General features: G+C 44.2%; 1 protein-coding gene across 1 annotated transcript; it reads left to right on the top strand.

The window, feature by feature from the left end:
- The first annotated feature begins 7546 nt into the window (after positions 1-7546).
- On the top strand, positions 7547-11325 carry GDF5 (growth differentiation factor 5). The gene is made up of 2 exons (XM_024210443.3): positions 7547-8526; positions 10233-11325. The coding sequence occupies exons 1-2, from the start codon at positions 7893-7895 to the stop codon at positions 11099-11101; spliced, it is 1503 nt and encodes a 500-aa protein (XP_024066211.1). The 5' UTR covers positions 7547-7892; the 3' UTR covers positions 11102-11325.
- Positions 11326-23355: the final 12030 nt, after the last annotated feature.

Raw genomic sequence — 23355 nt, 5'->3', positions numbered from 1 at the left:
TAGAAAATTGCAACAAATCCTGTAGGAAGTATGTCATGTAAGGTATCAATGGAAAAGTTACAATCTATCAAATATGATGATTCTGTTTGTATGCATGTATCATCTTTGTATCTAAAGTTATGCATATTGACTATGTACCAATATTTCAAATGTGTTTGCTCCTAGGGTAACACCCACAAAGTAATTTACATCCAGTCTAACCCGCACATTGTGAATGGACCATTCAAGTTGGTGGCCCATTAAAGAACACAATGGGCCATAGAAGAAGCTCATCCCCACCTGGTGAGCCTTCCTGTGAATATGGCTTTAGCCAGAATATGGGTAATGGCTGCTCCTATGAGTCATCAAAGCACGCAAGGGCATGTGACTTGCTCATGTGACCCTGGACTCTGTCTTGTGCCTGTAATTTCCTACAAACTAAGACTTAAGGGAGAAGACATAAAAAGACCCTGGAAGCATCTCCATTTTGCCTTTTTCCTGCTCTAATCTCTGGACTATGGACTTACACTAAAAGGAGCATTCCAATCAGTGGTCTGAGGACCTTCCAATCTTTTGGAAGTTACCAGAGACTTTGCAAGGCAGCAGTCTGTAACATCACCTCTACAAACCTAATTCAAGAACGTTGCAATTATTGTATGTATATAACTTCCTTAACCATTTTAACTCTCGCCTCTTTCTTTTCTCTTATAAATAAACCTTTAGATATTAGATACTAAAGGATTGGCAACAGTGTGATTATTGGGTAAGATCTGAGTTATATATTGATCTGGCTATATGACTGATCTCTTGGGATTAGAAGGACCCTTTGTTTGATGAAATTGGTTTTAAATAACCGCTCATCATTAAGTCTAGTGTCTGGGTGGTGAAACAAGGGCTGGGATGGCTAAGGGGACTGTTGTTTGGATTTCTTGTTAATCAGTGTGGTGAGACAGATGTTTGCTTTTGTTGCTGGTTTAGTGTACCTGATGGTAGAATAACCACCAGTCTGGGGTGTGTCTGCCCTTTTTCTCAGCAGTTTGTCCTGAGTTTGGCATCCTCAGCTGTGACCCACTGAGGCATGCTGCCAATCAGTGACACTGCATCCTAACTAAGGCACATGTTATTCAAAACAAGTTTGTTCAGTCAGATTACCAATATTGAATTCTGACAGCAATATCTGATAACCTGCTGAATGGACAGTAACCAATATATCTGAAAAACAGCATCTACAAAAACAATTAATCAGCATCAACTACTGGTGTATCCCAAATGGTGACAACCAGCAGTAAGAGTAACCTATAATATGAATGGACAGTACTGTGTAGTAACTAATTATAAAAGATTTATATATAAAGGTCCTATTTGTAATGTCACTACTCCAAAGTTCTGTTTTACCCCTCAGATACATAGGCATTATTACAGTGTGTTTCACAGTGCTATCACAGTATTTCAGAACAACTCTAAAACTACACTTCTCAGCTAAAGTCCCGAACCTAACATACACCCAGGCCCACGATATGAACCTAAAAACAATTGAAATAAAAAACCTGTCAACAGGTTGTATGAGGGAATGTGCAAACCATTGAACACATGGGACATGAATGCATGGATGGTTAAAGCAAAATGGCCAAGAAACAGTGTTTAGGCCCCCAGGTCATCTTATGCTTTTCTGAAATGATGGGTAAACATCCTCCCCATAAAAAGACAAAAAGCAGGGGAATATAGTAGTGAGAGAAAGTCTGGAGCACTGGGCCTTGTGCAAGATCTGAGGCCTGAATGAAAGGCTGTGAACCAAAGTCAAGCCATGTATTAAAGCAGACACTTACAAATTCACTGTCCCCAACCCCCATCCAGAGACACCAATCTGCAGGATGAAATCCCTAGTAAAGTTTGGGCTATGTAGTACTAGTGTGCTGCAAAAGATCCCCTTTATTTCCCCAAATGCACCCACATGTGGGAATTTAGTGCACCTTTTGGGGTGTCTTGTTGTGCAGAAGGTCTGTTAAAGTGGCTGTGAGTGTGGAGAACAGGGATATAAATTGCCAATAGTAACAAGTCAGCTCCAACAAAGATTTCACTTGTTGCTTAGTGGTGGGGACTGGCGAGTCTACCTTGTCTAACAGCGGCTTGTTTCTCCGTTCCCCAGAGTGTCTCCCAGGTATTTTGTCTCTGCACATCCAATACATCATTTGGCAGGGTTGGTGGTGAGGCCTGCTTCCCTGAGGGATTGGAATACTGCTCTGACCCCCTGGAGATGCTCTGCCCAGGTATGTGTATAAATCACATCATCATCCAGGTAGGCCCGAGTGGGGTAGGAATATCTGACCCATAAGTCTTTAAAATGTTGCTGGGATTGATAGAGGCCATAAGGTGTGGCAAATGCAGTCAACTCCCTGGACTCTGGAGGTAAGAGGATTTGCCAATAATCCTTAGTCCTTAGTAAGGTCCAACATTGTTATGGATTGGGCCTTCCCCAGTCCATCTAGCACAGGAGTTCTCAACCAGATGTCCGAGGCCCCCTGGGAGGCCCCCAAGCAGGTTTCAGGGGGTCCGCCAAGCAGGGCTGGCATTAGACTCACTAGAGCCCAGCCCAGGTCAGAAAGCCGAAGCCCCGCCGCCCCGAGCCCTGCCACCTGGGACTGAAGCCGAAGACTGAACAACTTAGTTTCGCGGGACCCCTCTAGCGTGGGGCCTGAGGCAATTGCCCTGCTTTCTGCCCCCAGTGCTGGCCCTGGCTTTTATACGGGGTGCTGGAACAATTTGTACAGTGGGGGTGCTGAGAGCCATTGAACCAAACTGTAAACCCTGTACATGATGGAAAAAACTTCAAGCCAGGGGGTGCAGCTGCACCCCCAGTTCCAGCAACTATGCTTTTATATGCAGAAAAACAGTTGTGGCACAGGTGGGCCATGGAGTTTTTATAGCATGTTTGGGGGGGCTTCAGAAAGAAAAAGGCTGAGAACCCCTGATCTAGTATCTCATCAATCCTAGGCATAGGGTACATATCAAATTCAGATACTCTGTTTTCTTTGCGGTAGTCAATACAAAACTGAATACTGTAGTCTGGTTTTGGGAGCAGCATGATTTGACCAGACCGTTCACTGTGGGATAACTCAATTACCCCCAGTTGGTGCATGCTCTATAGTTCTTTTTTTTACAGTGTCCCTTAGCCACTGTTATCCAGAAGTGGCCCTTCTGGGTTTAAGATGAATGTGGTGGGTGCAGGGTGTTCCCCCAAGATACAGGGCGTCACACCTGCGCCCTTAGTTTACTGCAAGAGGGTTAGTCACTGAGTATTTCAAAGGCAGTTTGTGTTATAGTTCTCTTGGCATCCAGCCATTAAGGCCATGAGGCAGCGTGCCTCAGTTTCCCCCTCACCCAGCAAACTAGGTTTGTTATGGTTTCTCCGCTGTAGTAAGCTTTAAGTCTCTTTACAGGTATTAATTGAAAAGTAGCATTATCATAAGGTTTAACGTCCGTGTCAAAATTCTTATCCCCAAAACTTAACATTAATACCAAAAATTTTATCACAGATGTGTGTTTACAAGTATCTTTATGATACCACGTCCTCTGTTCAAATAGTGTAGTTTGAAGTTAGTTTGTTCATTACCCATGGTGTCCTTTGACACTCCCCCATGTAATCAGTCACTGGCTTTTCTTTCCCTCCAGTGTTCCCCTCTGTGTGGGCTCTTAATTTAATCATGTTTCTGGAATTTTGGTATCTCAGGGTCTGGCAAGATAAGGGTCCAGGGGGATCCTACACATCAGCTGGCCCTTTGGGGAGCGGTCTCCCAACCCCAGGACTGTACATATGCAGAAAATCCAGCTCCCCTTTTGGGGTTACCTGGTGTTTCCCCCTCCCAGCACTGAGTCCTTCCCTGCCCCCTAGAGGGCTGTGACCTGTGCTCTCTGGGCTAGGTGTGTTTACCCTTTAATCAGATGCACATTTTCCCAGCTGCTTTTCCATAACTGCTTCCTGTCTCTCACCAGCCTGGGGGAAAACACCCCTTCTCTGTCAGTTGGGTCATTTGTGTTCTCACAAACTACCACCTGGCAATTTCCTGGTCTCAACTCTTCTGCTGTCCCAGGCGTTGGAGTTGTATCTTGATGTAAAGAGAGACCGTTACTTTCCAAAAACTTATCAGAAATAACATCCTGAAAAACTGGGACCTGGATTGGGGTACCGTCAGGGCTGTCCCTAGCCATTTGGGTGCCCTACGCAGCCCCCCAGGCCTCCCTCCCCACAGGGTCTGGGAGGCAGGAGCTGTGGGGGGGCACTTTTGCGGGCCCAGAGTGGCCCGGGGGATTAGCGGGGGGGCCGGGAGCAGCCCACTCTGCTTCCCTCGCCCAAGCCCCAGCCATGTCGCTCAGGGAAGGGGGCTTGGGAGAAGGGATCCCCCCCTGCACTCACTGGCAGCGGTGGGAAGCGGAGAGACACGGCCCCAGCCAGCTGTACTCTGCCAGCTCCCAGCCGCTGGTGAGTGCGGGGGCCGGGGAGGTTGGGGAAAGGACACCCCCCCCGCGGCGGGAAGCGGAGAGACACGGCCCCAGCCAGCTCTACTCCGCCAGCTCCCAGCCACGGGGCTCCGCTTCCCGCCACTGGTGAGTCGGGGGGGCGGGGGGAGAACCTTTCCCTAACCTCCCCCCCCACCCCCCCAGCGACACATCCAGTCTTTACATCTTTATCCCATAGACACTGCTTTACATCAGCCTTACATACGCTTAGGAAATGCTCTTGAGCAACAAGATCAAGCATTACTTCAAAACTTGCCACCTCTTTACTCCTCACCCATTTTCCCAACAAATCTTTCATTTTGTTTACATATTCCCCATTACTCACGCCAATATCCCTCTTAAGATTCCTAAATTTAACCCTATATGTTTCAGGGGTAATCTGAAACTTCGCAAAACAGGAACTCTCTTATCAGGGATTTCATGTATTACACACAGCCGTTCAAAGGTAGTCAGATATTCAGCAATATCGTCCTCCTCGCTGTATGCAGGACATAAGTGTTCCCATTTGTGGGTTTTGGAGTGATGGGAGTCGTTGGGTCGAGGGCCTCTGGTTCTGCTTCTCTAGCAAGTCCTGCTGGTGTTTTCTCTCTCTCTCTCTTTTTCTTTCTTCCATAGCCCTTCTGTGTGCAGCCTCCTCTTCTTTGGGCCTCATTTCTGCCTGCCCCATTTGAAACTTGCGGTCCTTTGCCTTCTCTGCCGCTTCCAATCTGGCCAGCTCTAATTTTGTAGCTGCTTCACTGGTAGTCATTTTTCTGCTTTCTTGTGCTTATTTCCCTCACCCAAAATAAACAAACAGAAAATAACAAAACTGTGACCTCCTCCTAACTGTCCTTAGCCACTGCACTTAAGACTCACTTAAAATCACAAATATCAGTGCTTAAAGTGTGAACTCCACTTGGGGTAACAAGCTGTACATACACCCTGCTCGCTGCGCCACTGTGATGTTCCCCTGGTGTTATCTGGACTAGTGATCTGCTAGGTCACTCCAATCCCTGACTCTGGGGGCCAGCCTTACCCTGCTCCGCTGTGAGAACCCCCACTCCTGGGCGGTTCACGCACAGCCCCTGGCATGTAAGCTGCTTGGATTATGCAACGGAATGACACTAACCAATATCTCCGGTCCCAGACACAACCCTAGGAACCTCCGTCTTGCAGTGTCCAGTTATGCCTGCTGGACGCTGCAAGGTTATATGAGTTTGTCAATTTAACAAAGAAATTGATATGTACCAGGCTTGTTATCCCAAGGGGAGTCTCTGACACACTTCAAACCAAACGCACTGCTTCAGGTAGAATAAACAAACAAATTTATTAACTACAAAAGATAGATTTTAAGTGATTATAAGTCAAAGCACAACAAGGCAGATTTGATCAAATGAAATAAAAGCAAAACGCATTCTAAGCTGATCTTAACACTTTCAGTGCCCTTACAAACTTTGATGCTTCTCACCACAGGCTGGCTGGTTGCCCGCCCTTCAGCCAGGCTCTCCCCTTTGATCAGCGCTTCAGTCGCTTGGTGGTGGTGTCTGTAGATGTAGGTGGAAGAGAGAGGAAGAACATGGCAAACGTCTCTCCCTTTTATCATGTTCTTTCTTCCCTTTTGGCTTTGCCCCTCCCCCCCTCAGGGTCAGGTGAGCATTACCTCATCGCAGTCCCAAACTGGCCAAGGGAAGGGGGGGTGACTCACTCGAGAGTCCAACAGATCCTTTGTTGCTGCCTAGGCCAGTGTCCTTTGTTCCTGTGAGGCTGGGCTGGGTTTGTCCCATACATGCCCTGATGAGGTATGAACTGGAGAGTTTTGCCTGGGCTTGTTTTAAGCCATGAGGACACATTTTCATCCTCATAACTATATACATGAAATTACAACCTATAACATTACTATAACAACAATGCTCAGTGCATCATGAGCCTTCGAAGACACCCGACATGACAAACTTTGCATTGGATACCACACAATCATATTATAAGGATGAACATGGGGGTGCAGGGTGTTTCCCCCAAGGTACAGGGTGTCACAGCTACCTACGCCAACAGGAGGGCTTCTTCCATCAAAATAGCCCTGTCTACACTGGAGGTTAGGTCAGTATAACTATGTGGCTCAGGGGTTTTTCCACACCCCTGAGCGATTTAGTTATACCAGCATAACTTGCTAGTGTAAACCAAGCCTGTGACTGGGAGTTTTAGAATCATGTCTCTCTGGCTCCCTCAGTGCCTTAGGTTGACAGAAACTCTATTTTCCTGCAGGGGACACTGCTGCTTAATTCTGGACAGAATCAGAACTGATAGGTAAGCTCTACAGTCAGGGAACATTACAGAAATGGGGAAATCTGGAGAGGCATGAAAATGCTGTCTACAAAACAGGGAAACATTCCCTCTGTATTTCATGAGGCTTCAGTTCATTTGTTCAAGTGTTTGCATCAAACTGAAATTAACTTTATTTTCTAAAAGTGTAACAATAAATGGCTTCAAAATATGTTCATTGTGTGAATGGATGCATATGACGTTGTTAGCAAAGTCCTTCAGTTACCAAACGAAAAAGCGACTTCACTGTTGCAATTATCAGGAAAAGATTCCAAGTCCAGAACTGTTTGAAATATGTCTTATGAATCATAAGATATTTGAATGTATTTATTCCAATAGATTCTGTACAAGATTCATACTGTTAGTTTGTACTTTGTTCTGTTTAAATGTGAAGTTCATCTAAGGCTAATGTAAAGGTCGTATTGCCACTTTAAAAGGCATCCTCTGGAGTTTTGATCGTACAGAGTTGTTTCAATGAAGCAGAGTATGACTCATGCTAATGGAAAGGGTAAAGAAGATTTTTTTTAAAGAAATATATCGCAGTTAAATTAGTTTAGACAGCATGACATCAGAGAGTAATTAAATAGGTTTTTGTTGGAATTCCGTTTCCAATTCCTGAGTTCAGGTTTGTAAAAAATTTCTAAGCACCTGCAGGTCTCTGTGTGTGAAATATTTTCACTGGAAAGGATTCAAAACTTAAAAAAAAAAAAAAAGAAAGAAAGAAAAAGAAACTTGTAACACAGAGGCAGCATTACGCCATTCTTCCTTCTTGGAAAAAAAACCCTTCAGATTTAAACAAGACTCCTTCAAGCTTTCAGTCAGTTTTACAGAAGAAAAAGGGGTGGTAAACCTTCTCTTTTCAAGAACAAGTTCTTTTTAGCTGCTAACTGAGGCCAGGAGAAGATTAGATCTGAATAAATGAGCATTTCCACTATGGGACTGGATACAAATGTTAAACAAACAGATTTAAAGTGTTTTAAGCTTAAAAGAAAACTATTCCTGCTGACTTCAGTTTTTAATTTCTTTCATGTTTTCTTATGCCAAACTGGAGGAACCTTTTCTGATTTTTTCTTTAGTGGCATTCAAAGGAAGACCAGAGGATGAAAATCTTGCACTTTCTCACTTTATTGCTTTGGCACTTGACTTGGTTTTACCTGGTTCTAGTTTCTGTAGTGTTGAGTAATTCCGAAGCAGGTCAGAGTAATCCAGGATCCAAGTTAGGATTGTTAAAAGCAGAAGGAAAAGAGACAAATCCCTCGCCAAGGGCAGGTACCTTTAGGACTGGAAACCATGGATATAGTGCTGGGACCTTAAAGACGAGAGCTAAAAGCAATACTGTTCAAGCAGCAGCTCTCTTGGCAAAGAATAATGAACCAAAGAAGAGTCTCTCTAGAGAAGGAACCACAGACACAAAGGTAGGGCAGTCCCCAAACAGACAATCTGGAGTAAGGACAGTGACCCCAAAGGTTCAGAACCTTGGCAGCAAAGCCTCGCTCAGAAAAACTGGCACAGGCAATACTGATGCCAGTTCTTACAAAACCAAAAAGACTAAAGAGCCTGTAACACAAAGGGAACCTAAAGAGACTTTCAAACACCCCCCTATAACGCCACATGAATACATGCTCTCCCTCTACAGGACTCTCTCGGATGCAGAAAGAAAAGGCATTAATGGAAGTGTAAAACTGGAGACTGGACTTGCCAATACAATAACAAGCTTTATAGATAAAGGACAAGGTAAGAAAGGAGCTACAGCATTTGTGAGTGTGAGTGTGTGTGCGTGACATTGGTATGTGTGTGATGCATGTCTGCATGTATTGTTAATTGAAAAATAATGCTCATTAAAAATAGCTTGACTGATTCGAATGTAATCAGAATCATGTAACTTATAGGCAGTTTTTGTCTTTTCAGTTTAAGCTTAGAAGATTCTTCTGGCAGCAGGACATAGTATTTGTACGCTAGTTAAGCAAAACATTTAGGGACATATTTTCAAAGGCTTTTTGATGCCTGAAGATGCAGATCGGTGCCTAATGGGATTTTCAAAAGCACTGGGGCACCTAACTCCTATTGAAATGAATGGCTGTTAGATGCCTAGGTGATTCTGAAAACCCACTGACTGCCTATCTGCATGTTTAGGTGCCTAAACACCTTTGAAAATATGACTCGGAAGCTTTTTTCATACTTAAACTACAGTAGTTGGTAAAATACCATTTTATTTCTTGTTAGTCATATGTCTACAGGCATATGGCGCTGTAAAGACAGTGCTATTTCTGTGCTTTTCCAGGAGCAAAACAAAGAGCTTCTTTGTGAAAATGCTGGCCTCGTCAAGGGGAGACCTGAAACTCTGTGGCATGAGTTTCTGATTGTGGAAAATTTTGAGAAAATTGAGCTAGCCTAGTGCACCCCTTCCTCCAATAAATGAACATGCTTCATTTCCTGTTCATCGCGTAGCTTCTTATTGGTGAGATGGACAGTGTCACAGATCAGGTGTTCACCTGACTGCTCAAGTAGGGCAATTGGAGCCTAATGCTGCTCTCCGTGATGTTAGGATGCATTTTTTCAGGGATTTCAGTGAGCATTGATGGTGCCCATGGAGAGCAGCTCCAGGGAATGCTATGGATGAGGGAGCAATGATGAGGCTGTCACCTGACAATCCAGTCTAAAATGGGGACACAGAAGGCATTTAATGATCACAATTTGGCTGCTGTAGAGAAATGGAATGCTGTTCAGCAGAGCTGCATTCCAGATGAAATACTTGATTCTCCTTTGGAAGGCAATGTCAATGTAACATGCTGAATTTAAATAGCCATGTTTCTTAATAATGCTTCTTATGAACCTTACCAGGCAGTGGTTCTGGGGGTTATATTTTTTGCTCCGTCAGAATAAGTTGTGAGCCTTGTGTAGTTAATAAAGCAGTTGTCCTGGTGCCTGGCAGTTCCTGGAGGATTTGGGTTTTAAAGGACAAATTAACCATTGTACTGTCTATTGGTGAAACTCACCTCTGTACAGGGGGCCAGCATGAGGTCCAGGGACCACTTAAGCCCCACTTCAGTCCTATTTCAAGAATGTAAGTGGTGGCTATGTACTGTGAAGGCTCACACTTGAAGGAGGAATCTCTGCCAGTTGGCTAATTGATACTTTGGGGCCAGAAAACACACACAGGTGAGATGACATTTCTTTGGCTGAAACAAGAAGAGTTCAGAATGCCATTTCACTACTGAGTCATTAAGCTCCTCCGAGTCTCAGCTCAGAGCAGATTTTTATGACTGCGTCCGTATTGATTAAAAGGCTCTTTATTATGACTTCCAAGACTGTGGGCTAATAGCGAGTGACCTTGTGAGTTTCTGAGCAAACTTCAGAAGTAACAGGAGGAATTTTAGAGCTAATACTCATTCTTGTTTACAATAAACTTAAAAGTGTGTGTGGTTTTTGTTTTGTTTTAGATGACCGAGCTCCAGCCATAAGAAAACAAAAATATGTTTTTGACATCAGTGCATTAGAAAAAGATGGTTTGTTGGGGGCAGAGCTGCGGATATTAAGGAAAAAGCCCTCTGAGACCTGGAAGCCTCATTCTCCTGGGAAAACTTCCCAAGTGAAATTGTTCAGTTGCCCCACAAACAGACAAGCAGCAACTCTCCTGGACTCTCGCACTGTCAGCATTGCAGATACACCAAAATGGGAAGTATTTGACATTTGGAAACTTTTTAGGAATTTTAAAAACTCCGTTAACTTGTGTTTCGAACTCGAAGCTTTTGATAGGGGGAGAGCTATTGATCTAAGGAGTATGGGATTGAATAGAACAGGGAGGCAGGTCAATGAAAAGGCTCTCTTCTTGGTATTTGGGAGGACAAAAAAAAGGGACCTGTTTTTCAATGAAATCAAGGCGAGATCAGGTCAAGATGACAAAACTGTTTATGAATACTTATTCAATCAGCGGAGGAAGAGAAGGGCTCCTCTAGCAACGAGGCAGGGGAAGAGGCCCAACAAGAACCTGAAGGCAAGGTGTAGTAAAAAAGCTCTCCATGTGAATTTTAAGGATATGGGCTGGGATGACTGGATAATAGCCCCTCTGGAATATGAAGCTTATCACTGTGAAGGGCTTTGTGAATTTCCTCTTCGATCTCACTTAGAACCCACCAATCACGCAGTTATCCAAACGTTAATGAACTCAATGGACCCAGAATCTACTCCTCCAACTTGCTGTGTTCCAACCAGACTGAGTCCTATTAGCATTCTCTTTATAGACTCTGCAAATAACGTGGTCTACAAACAATATGAAGACATGGTAGTGGAGTCATGTGGTTGTAGGTAGCAGCACAATCCCTCACATTAATACATTAACAAAGATACTTACAAAAATTGACAAGAACCTCTTCTCAAACAAGAGTAACTAATCCTTTTAGCCCTAGCACAAGTATGTTTACAACAATGGTAATAAGAAACAATCTGCTAAAATCTCACTGTGTCCAGAGGCGTAGCGAGCGCCCTCCGTACCCTCCGACCGGAGGGGGCCCCGCAAGGAAGGGGGCCCCTAAAAGTGGCAAAATAAATACCGCATTCCAGTTTCTGCATTGTAAGGGGCCCCGCCCAGACATATGTTCGGAGGGGGCCACCGTTCGGAGGGGGCCACGTTCTTTGTTGCTACGGCCCTGACTGTGTCTGTATGTCTCTTAGTGGTAGACACATTTTAGCAGTAGTTCAATACTGTCACACTCCAAAGTTAGCCCAGAATGGGGCTTTGAGTAAAGAATTCCGTAATCATAAGAGAATTGTTCTCACTAAAGATCACTTCCAAGGAAATTAAAATTCCATACCACAAAAAGCTCTGCTGTTTTAATCCCTAAGGATATTGTTAAATGTAAAGTCAATAAGCAGCATATACACCTCTTAAAAAACATTACTGTTCCTTTAAATGTTGTTCTTAAGACAAGTCTGAGTCCCACTTCCAATATCTTCCTCACCATGTCCATTAGGAAATGTGTGAAGAGAATACTAATGTCTGTAAGAGAAAGTAATGTCCCTAAACACTCAGAGTTTGGTGTAAATAGTTACACTGTAAGATGAACTTTTCCAATTAGCTCTTAAAATGATGTGTATATGAAAAAAAATAATTAAATATAATATGTTGATTTAGTATTCGATTGTACATGGAGCTAGATAAATGCGGAAGCATATTTGTTTCAATGTATGTTTTGTTCCAAGCTTCATCTCTTTCTTAACTATTCACCCTATCCACTGGTATGTTGCAAGTTGTATTACTCTGTATAAGGTTCAAGCTGTTTTCAAGTGCTCGTAGTAAAATTACTCAGTAACAGCATAAAATGTAATAAATTATTGACACAGTGCTGTGGTGTAGCTAGCTCTCTTAATCTGCACAATTATAATTTTACTAACATCATTTGCTTTGAATCCTGTACAATAAATACAATGGAAAGGGAGCTGTCAGTAAGGCAGGGTGCTAACGGTGTCGATCCCATGTTTGTGTGCGTACCTTTGATTGCCTCCAGTTGCACTTGTTCACTGTGGAAGTATCAGAAGAACTATTTGCTGAGAGAATGCAGGATGGTAGGGTGTGGGGTAAAGGGTTTATTAGGCTGAGTGTGGGATGAGAGTGGTGATTGCAAATGAGTGCCCCTAACCTTTACTGCACTGTATTGTGTGCATGCTGCATCTATTTTAGAAATATTTTAAGGTATGAATTTGTCTTGGGACTATTTTTTGTATCCCTCCACTGTGGGTCAACGGCATGAGGAGCCCCACTCTGTCCACCTCGCCCCATGTGCTGCAGTGGGGTGGGGCAGTTGGCACAGAAGCTGACTTCTGCTGGCTTTATGCCAGAGGGGTGCCACCCCTCTGGTGAAACACAGTGAGACGCCAGCTCTGTTGTGCTGCCTGTGCAACTCAAAGGTGCCTGATCATAATGGAGAATCTGGCAATTATATTTTTAGATCTAGAAAAATGATTGTAGGTAACTTCCCAATGTATGATCCCTTTCCAATGGTATAAAGCTTCTACCTGCAGGACTGAATATGACCCATCCTGGGCCTTGTGCCAGGGTGATTTTTTTTTTTTTTTTTTTACAGGGCTGGGGGAGATGAGAATTCTGTGTTTGGGGACTAAAGGGGGAAGCATCACTCGACAGCAGGTTGATATACATTTTAAAGTGACGGCTGCCTGAAGCTGCTCAGGGCTTTGTAATACCGTATTAGAATAAGTCCTGGGGAGATGGATCAATGAGCAGGTGAGGTAGTTAAACATGCATGGCTCTGCAGTTTATCCCATAGTTCTGAAATCTGCCTCATGGTTATCACCCACACACAAGTGCTATATATTCAAGTAGCTATTAGAAAAGGAAAAATGCCATTGTTCTGTGTATGCTGTGTAAACAGGCTCGCTGAACTTACATAAGGATTTTTTGTACTGATCCATACACTGGTTTGTCTAAAACAAAAAAGCATTCCCCCATCCCTTGGACTGAAACCAACACAACCTTTCCTGAAGGTAGAAAAATTTGGTGAAGTTTCTTATTCTGTTTGATGGAGGTTGTTGACAGCTCTTGAAGCCTGGGGCGTGGCAGGAAGCAGAAGGAACTCAGTACCATAGCAAAAACCACCCTGAGATTTGCAACCCAATTATGTAGCTCAAAGAACCACAGAGTCATGTACTTCAGACATGAGCAAAACCAGCTTGTCTTTCCAGCCATTTGTAGGGAAAATATGGCCTAATTTCCCCCCTTCTTAATTTCATCTCACACATTCTAATGCAGATAATTTGGATAAGCAACTGCTGGGAACTTCTTCAGACCAAACCTCTGAGCTTTACTCATCACTACGGGCTTGTCTACACTACCACGCGGGGTCGATCTAATATGCAACTTCAGCTACCGAAGTCGACGTACTTAAATCTACTTACCGCGGTGTCTTCACTGCGGTAAGTTGACAGCTGGCATTCTCTTTGACTCTGCTTGCGCTTCTCGTTCTGGTGAAGTACCGGAGTCGACGGGAGAGTGCTCAGCGGTCGATTTATCGCGTCTATACTAGCCACGATAAATCGTCCCCCGCTGGATCGATTGCTGCCCTCCAATCTGGAAGGTAAAGTAGATAAACCCCACCTTTCACTACAAAGCTGGAACTTTTAGGTGAAATTACAAAGAGATTTGCCAAGAATTCCAAGGACCATAGATTTCAGGCTCTTTCTCACATGTCCAGTTACTACCGCCTATCCACCTACCTTCACTGCCTGATCCCACACTGCCACAACCCTTTATGAAAAGTGTCTGCCCCAAATGTACTTTTGTCACTAATGCTGCATCAGAAGGCAAGAAGAAGAAACATTATACCAGGGAGCATGGCAGCAGGAGACATGATGGCTGGAAGCATGACAATAGGAGAGAGACATGGAGGATTTGTTTGTGATGCCCTACTACAATTCTACCTGATTCCATCTCTTTCTGCCAATCCCGCTGCTGTCGTTCTTACTGCCATACTTCTTAATGCTGTGCCTCCTATGGCAGCATTCTCCTGTCATGCCTCCTGCCACCATTCTGCATACTGCCATACCTCTGCACATGACAGATAATGGCATAGAGAGTACATTTATAAAGTTTGCAGATGACACCAAGCTGGGAGGGGTTGCAAGTGTTTTGGAGGCTAGGATTAAAATTCAAAATGATCTGGACAAACTGGAGAAATGATCTGAAGTAAATAGGATGAAATTCAATAAGGACAAATGCAAAGTACTCCACTTAGGAAGGAACAATCAGTTGCACACATACAAAATGGGAAATGACTGCCTAGGAAGGAGTACGGCGGAAAGGGATTTGGGGATCATAGTGAATTACAAGCTAAATATAAGTCAACAGTGTAACACTGTTGCAAAAAAAGCAAAAATCATTCTGGGATGTATTAGCAGGAGTGTTATAAGCAAGACATGAGAAGTAATTCTTCCACTCTACTCCAGGCCTCAACTGGAGTATTGTGTCCAGTTCTGGGTGCTACATTTCAGGAAAGATGTGAACAAATTGGAGAAAGTCCAGAGGACAGCAACAAAAATAATTAAAGATCTAGAAAACATGACCTGTGAGGGAAGATTGAAAAAATTGGGTTAGTTTAGTCTGGAGAAGAGAAAACTGAGAGGGGACCTGGTAACAGTTTTCAAGTACATAAAAGGTTGTTACAAGGAGAATAGGCCCAGAAACAATGGGCTTAAATTGCAGCAAGGGAGGTTTTTTGGCCTGCTAAACTCAGGGTTGTGAGTTCAATCCTTGAGGGGCCATTTAGGGATTTGGGGATTTAGTTGGGGACTGGTCCTGCTTTGAGCAGGGGGTTGGACTAGGTCCCTTCCAACCCTGATATTCTATGATTCTATGAAAACATTGGGAAAAAACTTCCTGTCACGGTAATTAAGCACAGGAACAAACTGCCTAGGAAGGTTGTGGAATCTCCATTACTGGAGGTTTTTAAGAACAGGTTAGACAAACACATGTCAGGAATGGTCTAGTTATTACTTAGTCCTGCCTTGAGTGCAGGTGACTGGACTAGATCACCTATTGAGGTCTCTTCCAGTCCCACACTTCTATGATTCTATGATTTCTTGCTGCCACACCTCCTGTTACCATATCTCTCTTTTACTGTCCTGTGCTGTTGAGAAATCTGTAAGCTTGTGAACAGTATCTACTGGACTCAGCTGGCATTAAGGAAGCATCAGGTGAGGTTCCATAGTTAAGATTGAGATGAATTTTGCAATTAAAGCAATTCTCCCCAAATTTACAACAATTACTCTTTGGGAACAGAGTGAGTTTTCTGAGAATTTACAAGTAAATCCATTAGTTATTTTACAAGTTAGAGTTAATTAACAATGAGCTCTTTGAGAAATTTAGCACCCTCTGTTCAACCTTTTCTCTGTCCCAAATTTCAGAGTAGCAGCCGTGTTAGTCTGTATCCGCAAAAAGAACAGGAGTACTTGTGGCACCTTAGAGATTAACAAATTTATTTGAGCATAAGCTTTCGTGGGCTACAGCCCACTTCATCGGACGCATAGAAAGGAACATATAGTGAGGAGATATATATACATACAGAGAACATGAAAAGGTGGGAGTTGCCCAACCAACTCTAAGAGGCTAATTAATTAAGATGAACTGTTGTCAGCAGGAGAAAGAAAACTTCTCCTGCTGACAACAGTTCATCTTAATTAATTAGCATCTTAGAATTGGTTGGGCAACTCCCTTTTCATTTTCTCTGTATGTATATATATCTCCTCACTATATGTTCCTTTCTATGCATCCGATGAAGTGGGCTGTAGCCCACGAAAGCTTATGCTCAAATAAATTTGTTAGTCTCTAATATGCCACAAGTACTCCTGTTCTTTCTGCCCCAAATGATATCAGTAACCTAATTACAGATATTCAGATTCCCCATACAGTTAACATTCAGTGAGATCTTGTGATTAGACTACTTTTGAAGAAATATTGTTATCAGCTGGATGGAACCTTGTTATGGGTTGAGTTAAAATCCCCACCTAACATAAAAGGAGTGTGTGAACCTGCCCTGGATCTTTGGGCTGAGTATTGTTTTGGTAGTTGTGTGTGTAGGGGAGAAGGCAGAACAGAAAAACTGGGAAAGACATAGAGAGACAGCCAAACCTAAAGGAGCAGCTGAAAGCATGGAGATTGACCCTGGAAACAACCTGAGGAGAGGTTATTGCATGAGGCAAGCACACTGAAAAGAGATCTCTTGGTGCTGTTGAACAAAAGAAGCTGTTTCTGCTCTTTGATTCCTTCTGCATTCAGTGACACAGGACTTTATATATTCGTTGTAAATAAACAAAACTACATGAAAGAAAATACCAGACTTAATCAATTTCTACTTTCAGCTGGAACATCCCCAGAACCCCAAAACTTTGACAAGCTCCTGGGATAAGAAAGGAGCAACATTGGTACTCTGAGGATTGGGATCCAGTTTAAAAGGAGAGAAATAGGGAGCTGGTACTCCTGCTGAATCAAGATGGAGCAAATGATGGAATGCTTGCAGAAATAAAAGATGGCCAAGGGGAATTAAAACAAGACTTAAAACAGCACTCAAAGGCTTCATAAAGGAACTAAAGCAGCATCTGGAGGATTCCCAGAAAGGGCTGAGGATTGACTTGCAGGTGGAGGTCAAATCTCTTTTGGAGCAACTACTACAAAGTATCCAGACAGGTTGGGAAGCCAAGCTGCAAAGCTTCCAGGCTGGAATGGCAAGATAGATCAAAGAGGTAACCAAAAACCTGACTGCCATAGACCAGAGATTCTTCCATGAAATAGTGGAGAAAAAGCAAGCTTTAGCCAGCTTGGAATATTCTAACAGAGATGAGCTGCACCAAGGACTTAAGGTGCTGAAAATTCAACTCCAGAAGGAAATCAAAGGGTCACAGATCACAATGGAAGGCAGCCACCTGGATGAGGAATTGAATCAGACACAGGCCTGGGTCAGACCAGACATTTACAACAGTTTTCTACCCTGTTTGTAACCCACAGAGGCCAAGAGGGGGAGAGGTCAAGCTCTCTGAGCTCCAGCAATGCAAAACCCCACTATCTTTGAGGAAAAATTCCCTGGGAGGCTTATTTGGCTCAGTTCAACATTATAGCTCAAATCAATGGCTGGAAGATGGGCAGAAAGGGAGGTTACTAGTGGTCAAAGGGGTGACCCAGCTCTGATAGTGCTGCAGAACTTACCACCAGAAAAGAGACTAAGATATTCAGACCTGGTACTAGCCCTGGACATGTGGTTTGGCGCTAGCCATCAATCTGAACTGGCCTGGGCACAGTTAAGGGCTAGAAGGAGAAGGAAAGAAGAAGCCTCACCTGAACTAGCAGAGGACCTGCAGAGACTTGTGTTTCTAGCATCTCCAGATACCACCAAGGCCTTTCAGGATAGATGGGCAATGGACCGATGTCTAGATGCTCAGCTGGACTTGGACTTGCAGATCAAGAACAGTAAAAGGAGGCCAAAAACATTCTGAGAGGCTGTGCAATTTGCTACAGGACTTGAATCTTGCAGCAGTTCATAAGAGGAAGCAGCTGCTAGTGACGGAGAAGCTGACTACCATGAGTCCTGTAAGTACAACTCTTTTTCTAATATGTATGATGAAAGGGGGATTCTAATCTTGTCCACAGCCCTATTGAGTGATTGGAACAATGATAAAATTGGTTTGTAAAACAAGAAAAATTGGCAATAATGCAAAAATTAAAGGAAAGGAAAGTGCTGGTACTGTGACAACATTCACCACAAAAAGAAGGATTGTTATAAATTTGAGACAGGACAAGATGCACTGTAGCAAGTGCCTAGTGAAAGCCTCTCTCCCAGTTAGGGAAATGGAGGGACATCAGACTGAAGGGGCAAAGCTTGGGGGTACAAAGATGAGCCCCACAGCTTATGTTTAAATCTGGGCAGTTAAACAACAATAACGGGAGTTTGGCTATTATGTGTGTAATAAGACCTGTGCTGTGTATAGGGATAATTGACATGAACTCATATATAACAGTTATTAGACCAGACTTGCTAAAAAGGTTAGGGAATAGGGGATCCCAAACTGACCTGCCTAATTGGTCTGAAACGGAGATAGTGACACGGGCAAGGCCACATGTCCAAAAATGGGGAAAACTGGACTTTCAAAATTCGAGCAAGAGGTCTGGGTGGATGAAATAGTGGATGAGCTAATAATTGGCTTAGATTTCATTATGGCTAATAATGTGTAATCAGTGCCAGGAAAGGTGTCTTACAAATTCAGTCTATGGAAATTGCCTTTAAAGATATGGCCCGGGTGAGACAAATGGTTTATAGGTAATTGGTTTACAGTGAATGAACTGCCCTTCCTCTGGGGGCAGAAATCATTATAACAGCTACATGCTATGGAAGGTTTCCAGCAACAGAAAGATGGGGAGTATTTGGAATCTGTGCTGAGATCCAGGGTCTTGGGGGAATCTGAGAATATGTCTACACTGCAGTTAAAAAACCACAGCTCGCCCGTGCCAGCTCACTCAGGCTTGTGGAGCTTGGGCTAAAGGGCTGTTTAATTGTGGTGTAGATGTTCGGGCTTGGGCTAGAGCCTGGGCTCTAGGATCTGAGAGGTGGGAGGGTCCCAGAGCTCAGGCTGCAGCCCAAGCTGGAAGTCTACATCTCAATTAAATGGCCCCTTAGCGCAAGCCCAAGTCAGCTGGCACAGGCCAACTGTGGGTTTTTAGTTGCAGTGTAGACATAACTTTAGTTGCTAAAGCGCTTGTGGAGCTGAAACAAGAACTGATCCCTGCTTGTTTGCTGAATGTTTCTGACAAAGAGCAAACAGTGAAAAAAGGGTCTGCAGTTGCAAAGCCAGCCAGTGGTTCTGGTAAATGCTGATATAGAAGAAAACAACAAGGGGGAAGAGGCTCCCAGAGTTTCTGTTGGACTTGTTCCAGCACAGTGCTGTACACTTAAAATGGGGAACAGCAGAACTAAGTCTAAGAGACTTCCTGGTTAGGAATCAGGAGTTGTTCTCCTAGTCCAACAAAGATATAGATTTTACTGCCCTGGTCAAACAAAAGATTGATACTGAGGGAACTGACCCATTAAACAGCCACCCCATTATCTACCCATAGGAAAAATGAAAGAAGCACAATAAATCCTTGAAGAAATGTCTCTGGAAGGCATAACTGAGCCTTCAAACAGCCTTTGGGCCTCATCCATAGTTCTGGTTAAGAAAAAGGACAGCAGCACCAGAGTCTGTGTGGACTATAGAAAATCAAATGAAGTCAGTTTAAAGGATTCTTATCTGTTATCACAAATAGATGGTACCCTAGCTGCTGTAGCAGGTTCAGTCTGGTTTTCCACACTGGATCTTAGGGTATGTCTACACAATCGATCCAGCGGGGATTGATTTATCGTGTCTAGTCTAGACACGATAAATCGTCCCCCGAGCACTCTCCCGTCGACTCCTGTACTCCACCACTGCGAGAGATGCAGGCGGAGTCGATGGGGGAGCGGCAGCAGTCGACTCACCGCAGTGAGTTATTCACATAGCTGAAGTTGCTTAACTTAGATCGATTCTTGCGCTCCCCCCCCCAGTGTAGACAAGGCCTTAGAAATGGGTATTGGCAAGTGGAAGTGGATCCAAAAGACAGATAAAAACTACTGTTACAGCAGGACAAGGCTTGTGGTAATTTAAAGTGCTGGCTTTTGGCTTGTGCAATGCACGAGATGCATTTGAGAGAGTAATGGAGAGGCTGTTACATGACATACCCCGCTCAGCCTGGCAGTTATGCCTACAGGATATCCTGGTACATGCTAAAACATTTGAGCAGGAAGTAACACATTTACGAATGGTCTGTGATAAGCTGAAGCTGGCCAATTTGAAACTGTCACAAGGTGGCTGGCCCCTGTAAATGAAGCAGGTCCAGCTCCCCGTGCCAAAACCAGTGGCCAATTAAGAGGGTGGATCAGCTCTCCGGGGCCATAAAGGCATGTCTACACAGCATTTTGGAGTGAGTCTCCCAGCATGGGTCAATAGATTCAAGTTTGTGGGGTTCACCCTCACGCTCCAAAAATAGTTGTACAGACAGTGCTCTGAAATTGCAACTCAGGCTGGAGCTGGGGCTCTGAAGCCTAGGGAGGGAAGTGGGCTTCAAAGCCCGAGCTGCAGCTTCAAAGCACTGCCTATAATGCTACTTTTAGAGAGCCAGCACAAGTCCCGCTAGGCTGATCTTTTTATACATACAAAATAATGGGATCTAAATTAGCTGTTACTATTGATGAAAGAAATTGGAGTCATTGTGGATAGTTCTCTGAAAACATCTGCCCAATGTGCAGCGGCAGTCAAAAAAGCGAACCGGATGTTAAGAACCATTAGGAAAAGGATAGATAACAAGACAGAAAATACCATAATGCCTCTATATAAATTCATGGTACGCCCACATCTTGAATGCTGCATGCAGATCTGGTCCCCCATCTCAAAATAGATATATTAGAATTGGGAAAGGTACAGAAAAGGGCAACAAAAATTATTAAAGGTATGGAACAGCTTCCATATGAGGAGAGATTAAAACGACTGGGACTGTTCAGCTTGAAAAAGAGACGACTAAGGGGGCATATGATAGAGGTCTATATAATCATGACTGGCGTGGAGAAAGTGAATAAGAAAGTGTAATTTACCTTCACATAACACAAGAAGCAGGGGGTCACCCAATGAAATGAATAGACAGCAGGTTTAAAACAAACAAAAGGAAGTACTTCTTCACACAATGCACAGTCAACCTGTGGAACTCATTGCCAGGGGATGTTGTGAAGGCCACAACTATAATTGGGTTAAAAAAAGAATTAGATAAGTTCATGGAGGATAGACCTATCCATGACTATTAGCCAAGATGGTCAGGGATGTAACTCCATGCTCTGAGTGTCCCTAAACCTTTGACTTCCAGAAGCTGGGACTGGACAACAGGGGATGTATCACTCAATGAATGCCTGTTCTGTTCATTTGAAACATCTGGCATTGGCTACTGTCAGAAGACAGGATACTGGGGTAGATGGACCATTGGTCTGACCCAGTATGGCTGTTCTTATGATGCTTGCTCCAAAGTGCTGTGTTGACATACCCAAAAGATCAAGGCACCTGGGTTCTAGAGAGAAGAGGGAGCCAGTAAGAGGGAGACTCAGAGAGTCCTGGTGAGAATCAATCAGGAGATTGGTGAGGGTCTCTGGGGAAAGCTGTAGAGAGCAGAAAACTTTGTGTTGGCCCTCCTTGGGAAGAGGGAGGAATTGTCTATGAGACTTTATGGGACCTGGAAGAAGGCTGACGGCAGGAGAGCATCTAGAGGGAGCTGCCTGGTGGCGCTAAGCTGGGGAGCTGGAACCAAGGGCTGAAGGCGGGGGAGCAGTGGAGGAGCTTACCTACTGACATCTCCAGGGCCGGAGAGCTGGATCCAGAGGAGTTGTGAGAGAGCCAGAGGGAGTGAGGGATGCTCCCCTGGCAAGGATGGCCCCAGCAGAGAGGCTGTGGAGGTTCCCCCAGGAAGAGCCGGTTGCAGTCCAGCTAGAAGAGCTACAGAGACTATGCTGGTAAAAGGACAGGAGAGGACTGTGTTGGAGAGCCAGGGCATGGTGAGGGAAGCCAGGACTGCGCTGGAAAGCTGGGATGTGGTGAGGGATGGCAGAGATGTATGTTGAGTGTACTTGTGGGACTATGCTGGGGGATTTTTACTCCTGGGGGAACTCTGCTCCCCTGCAGGGATGCAGAATTCATCTCTTCTGCAGATTTCTTGGCTCCCCTGCAGAAAAATGGGGGTAGGGGACCATACAGCAAGGGGGAAAAATAGGGGGGGGGGGGGGGGGGGGGGTAAGTAGGAGCCTATATAAGAAAAAGACCCAAAAATCAGGACTGTCTCTATAAAATTGGGACATCTGGTCACCCTAAATGGGGGAGCCAAGAAATCTGTGGGGAACACATGCCCCTTCTCCGGCAGCTCGGGCACGTCTGCTGTGAGCAGCCAGCAGCAGAGAGCAGATCACTACGGGGTGAGTCGGGGGGGGAGCGGGGAGGCTGGGCATGCGTGCGTGCATCTGTGGACAGACCTAGGGGCTGGGGCTGGGCACGTGCCTGTGTGCGAACGGGTGAGAGACTCACTCTGTCCCCGTCCCTCTCGCTCGTTGTTGCTGCATCCCGGGCTTGGAGGCGTAGGGCTGTGTGAAGCAGGCTCTGTCCCTGAGACCGAGCAGAAATGTAACAGCTAAGCAGGCAGGCTGCTAATGTTCCCATTGTTAGTTAATTGTTCCCATTCTTAGTCAATTAAGGCTCCTTTACCTTGCCAGGGTGGTGTAAAGGAGCCTTATTGTAAATGACAGTACAGGCAAGTCTCATCTTACGCTGGGGTTACATTCCGCTGTCAGCGCGTAAAGTGAAAATCGCGTATAGTCAAAATTACATTGAGTGTAATGGCGGGCGGAATCGCCCGTACTACAGGTACAGTATTTAAATTGTTATTTTTCTCTTTTTTTGGGTTTTTTTTTTTTTTGGTTTTGCTGAACGCGCAAAGCTGAATTCGCGCATGTTAAATGCGCATAAGATGAGACTCGCCTGTAACAGAATCCTCAGCTAGGAAGGTCTGTGAGCTTTCTCGCTTTTTTCCCTGTGCCAGAGAGGCACAATGGGGTTAGATGACAGCTCAAGATCTAATTTACTTATCCATTTAAAAAAAAATTCAGGATAATGATTAGCAAAACTGTATGACTTTCAGGTGTGAAAGTCTGAGCAATTTAAAGCGGCATTCTACTTTACAAAACACCAAAATAAAAGTGATGTAATTTACATGAAAATCCAGGATTATAACTGGAATGCAGGGTATTGGTTACCAAGTATTTGTAACTTAACTTTCATGTATTTAGAAAATGCTGAACAGTTGTTGTGGTTTTTTTTCTTTGTGGTACACCTCTACCCCGATATACAGTGACCCGATATAACACAAATTTGGATATAACGCAGTAAAGCAGCGCTCCGGGGGGGCGGGACTGCGCACTCCAGTGGATCAAAGCAAGTTCGATATAACGCGGTTTCACCTATAAC

The sequence above is a fragment of the Terrapene carolina genome, unplaced genomic scaffold (assembly GCF_002925995.2).
Source record: "Terrapene carolina triunguis isolate 2854851 unplaced genomic scaffold, T_m_triunguis-2.0 Scaffold233, whole genome shotgun sequence".
Lineage (NCBI taxonomy): Eukaryota > Metazoa > Chordata > Testudines > Emydidae > Terrapene > Terrapene triunguis.
The sequence above is the reverse complement of the archived record's forward strand: the minus strand, read 5'-3'. Positions and strand labels throughout refer to the sequence as shown.

What these genes read in the sequence shown, in the direction of transcription:
- GDF5 (XM_024210443.3), top strand. Translation starts at nt 7,893, where the DNA reads ATGAAAATCTTGCACTTTCTCACTTTATTGCTTTGGCACTTGACTTGG. An exon ending in CTTTATAGATAAAGGACAAG is followed by an intron (nt 8,527 to 10,232) that starts GTAAGAAAGGAG and finishes GTTTTGTTTTAG; the next exon opens with ATGACCGAGCTCCAGCCATA.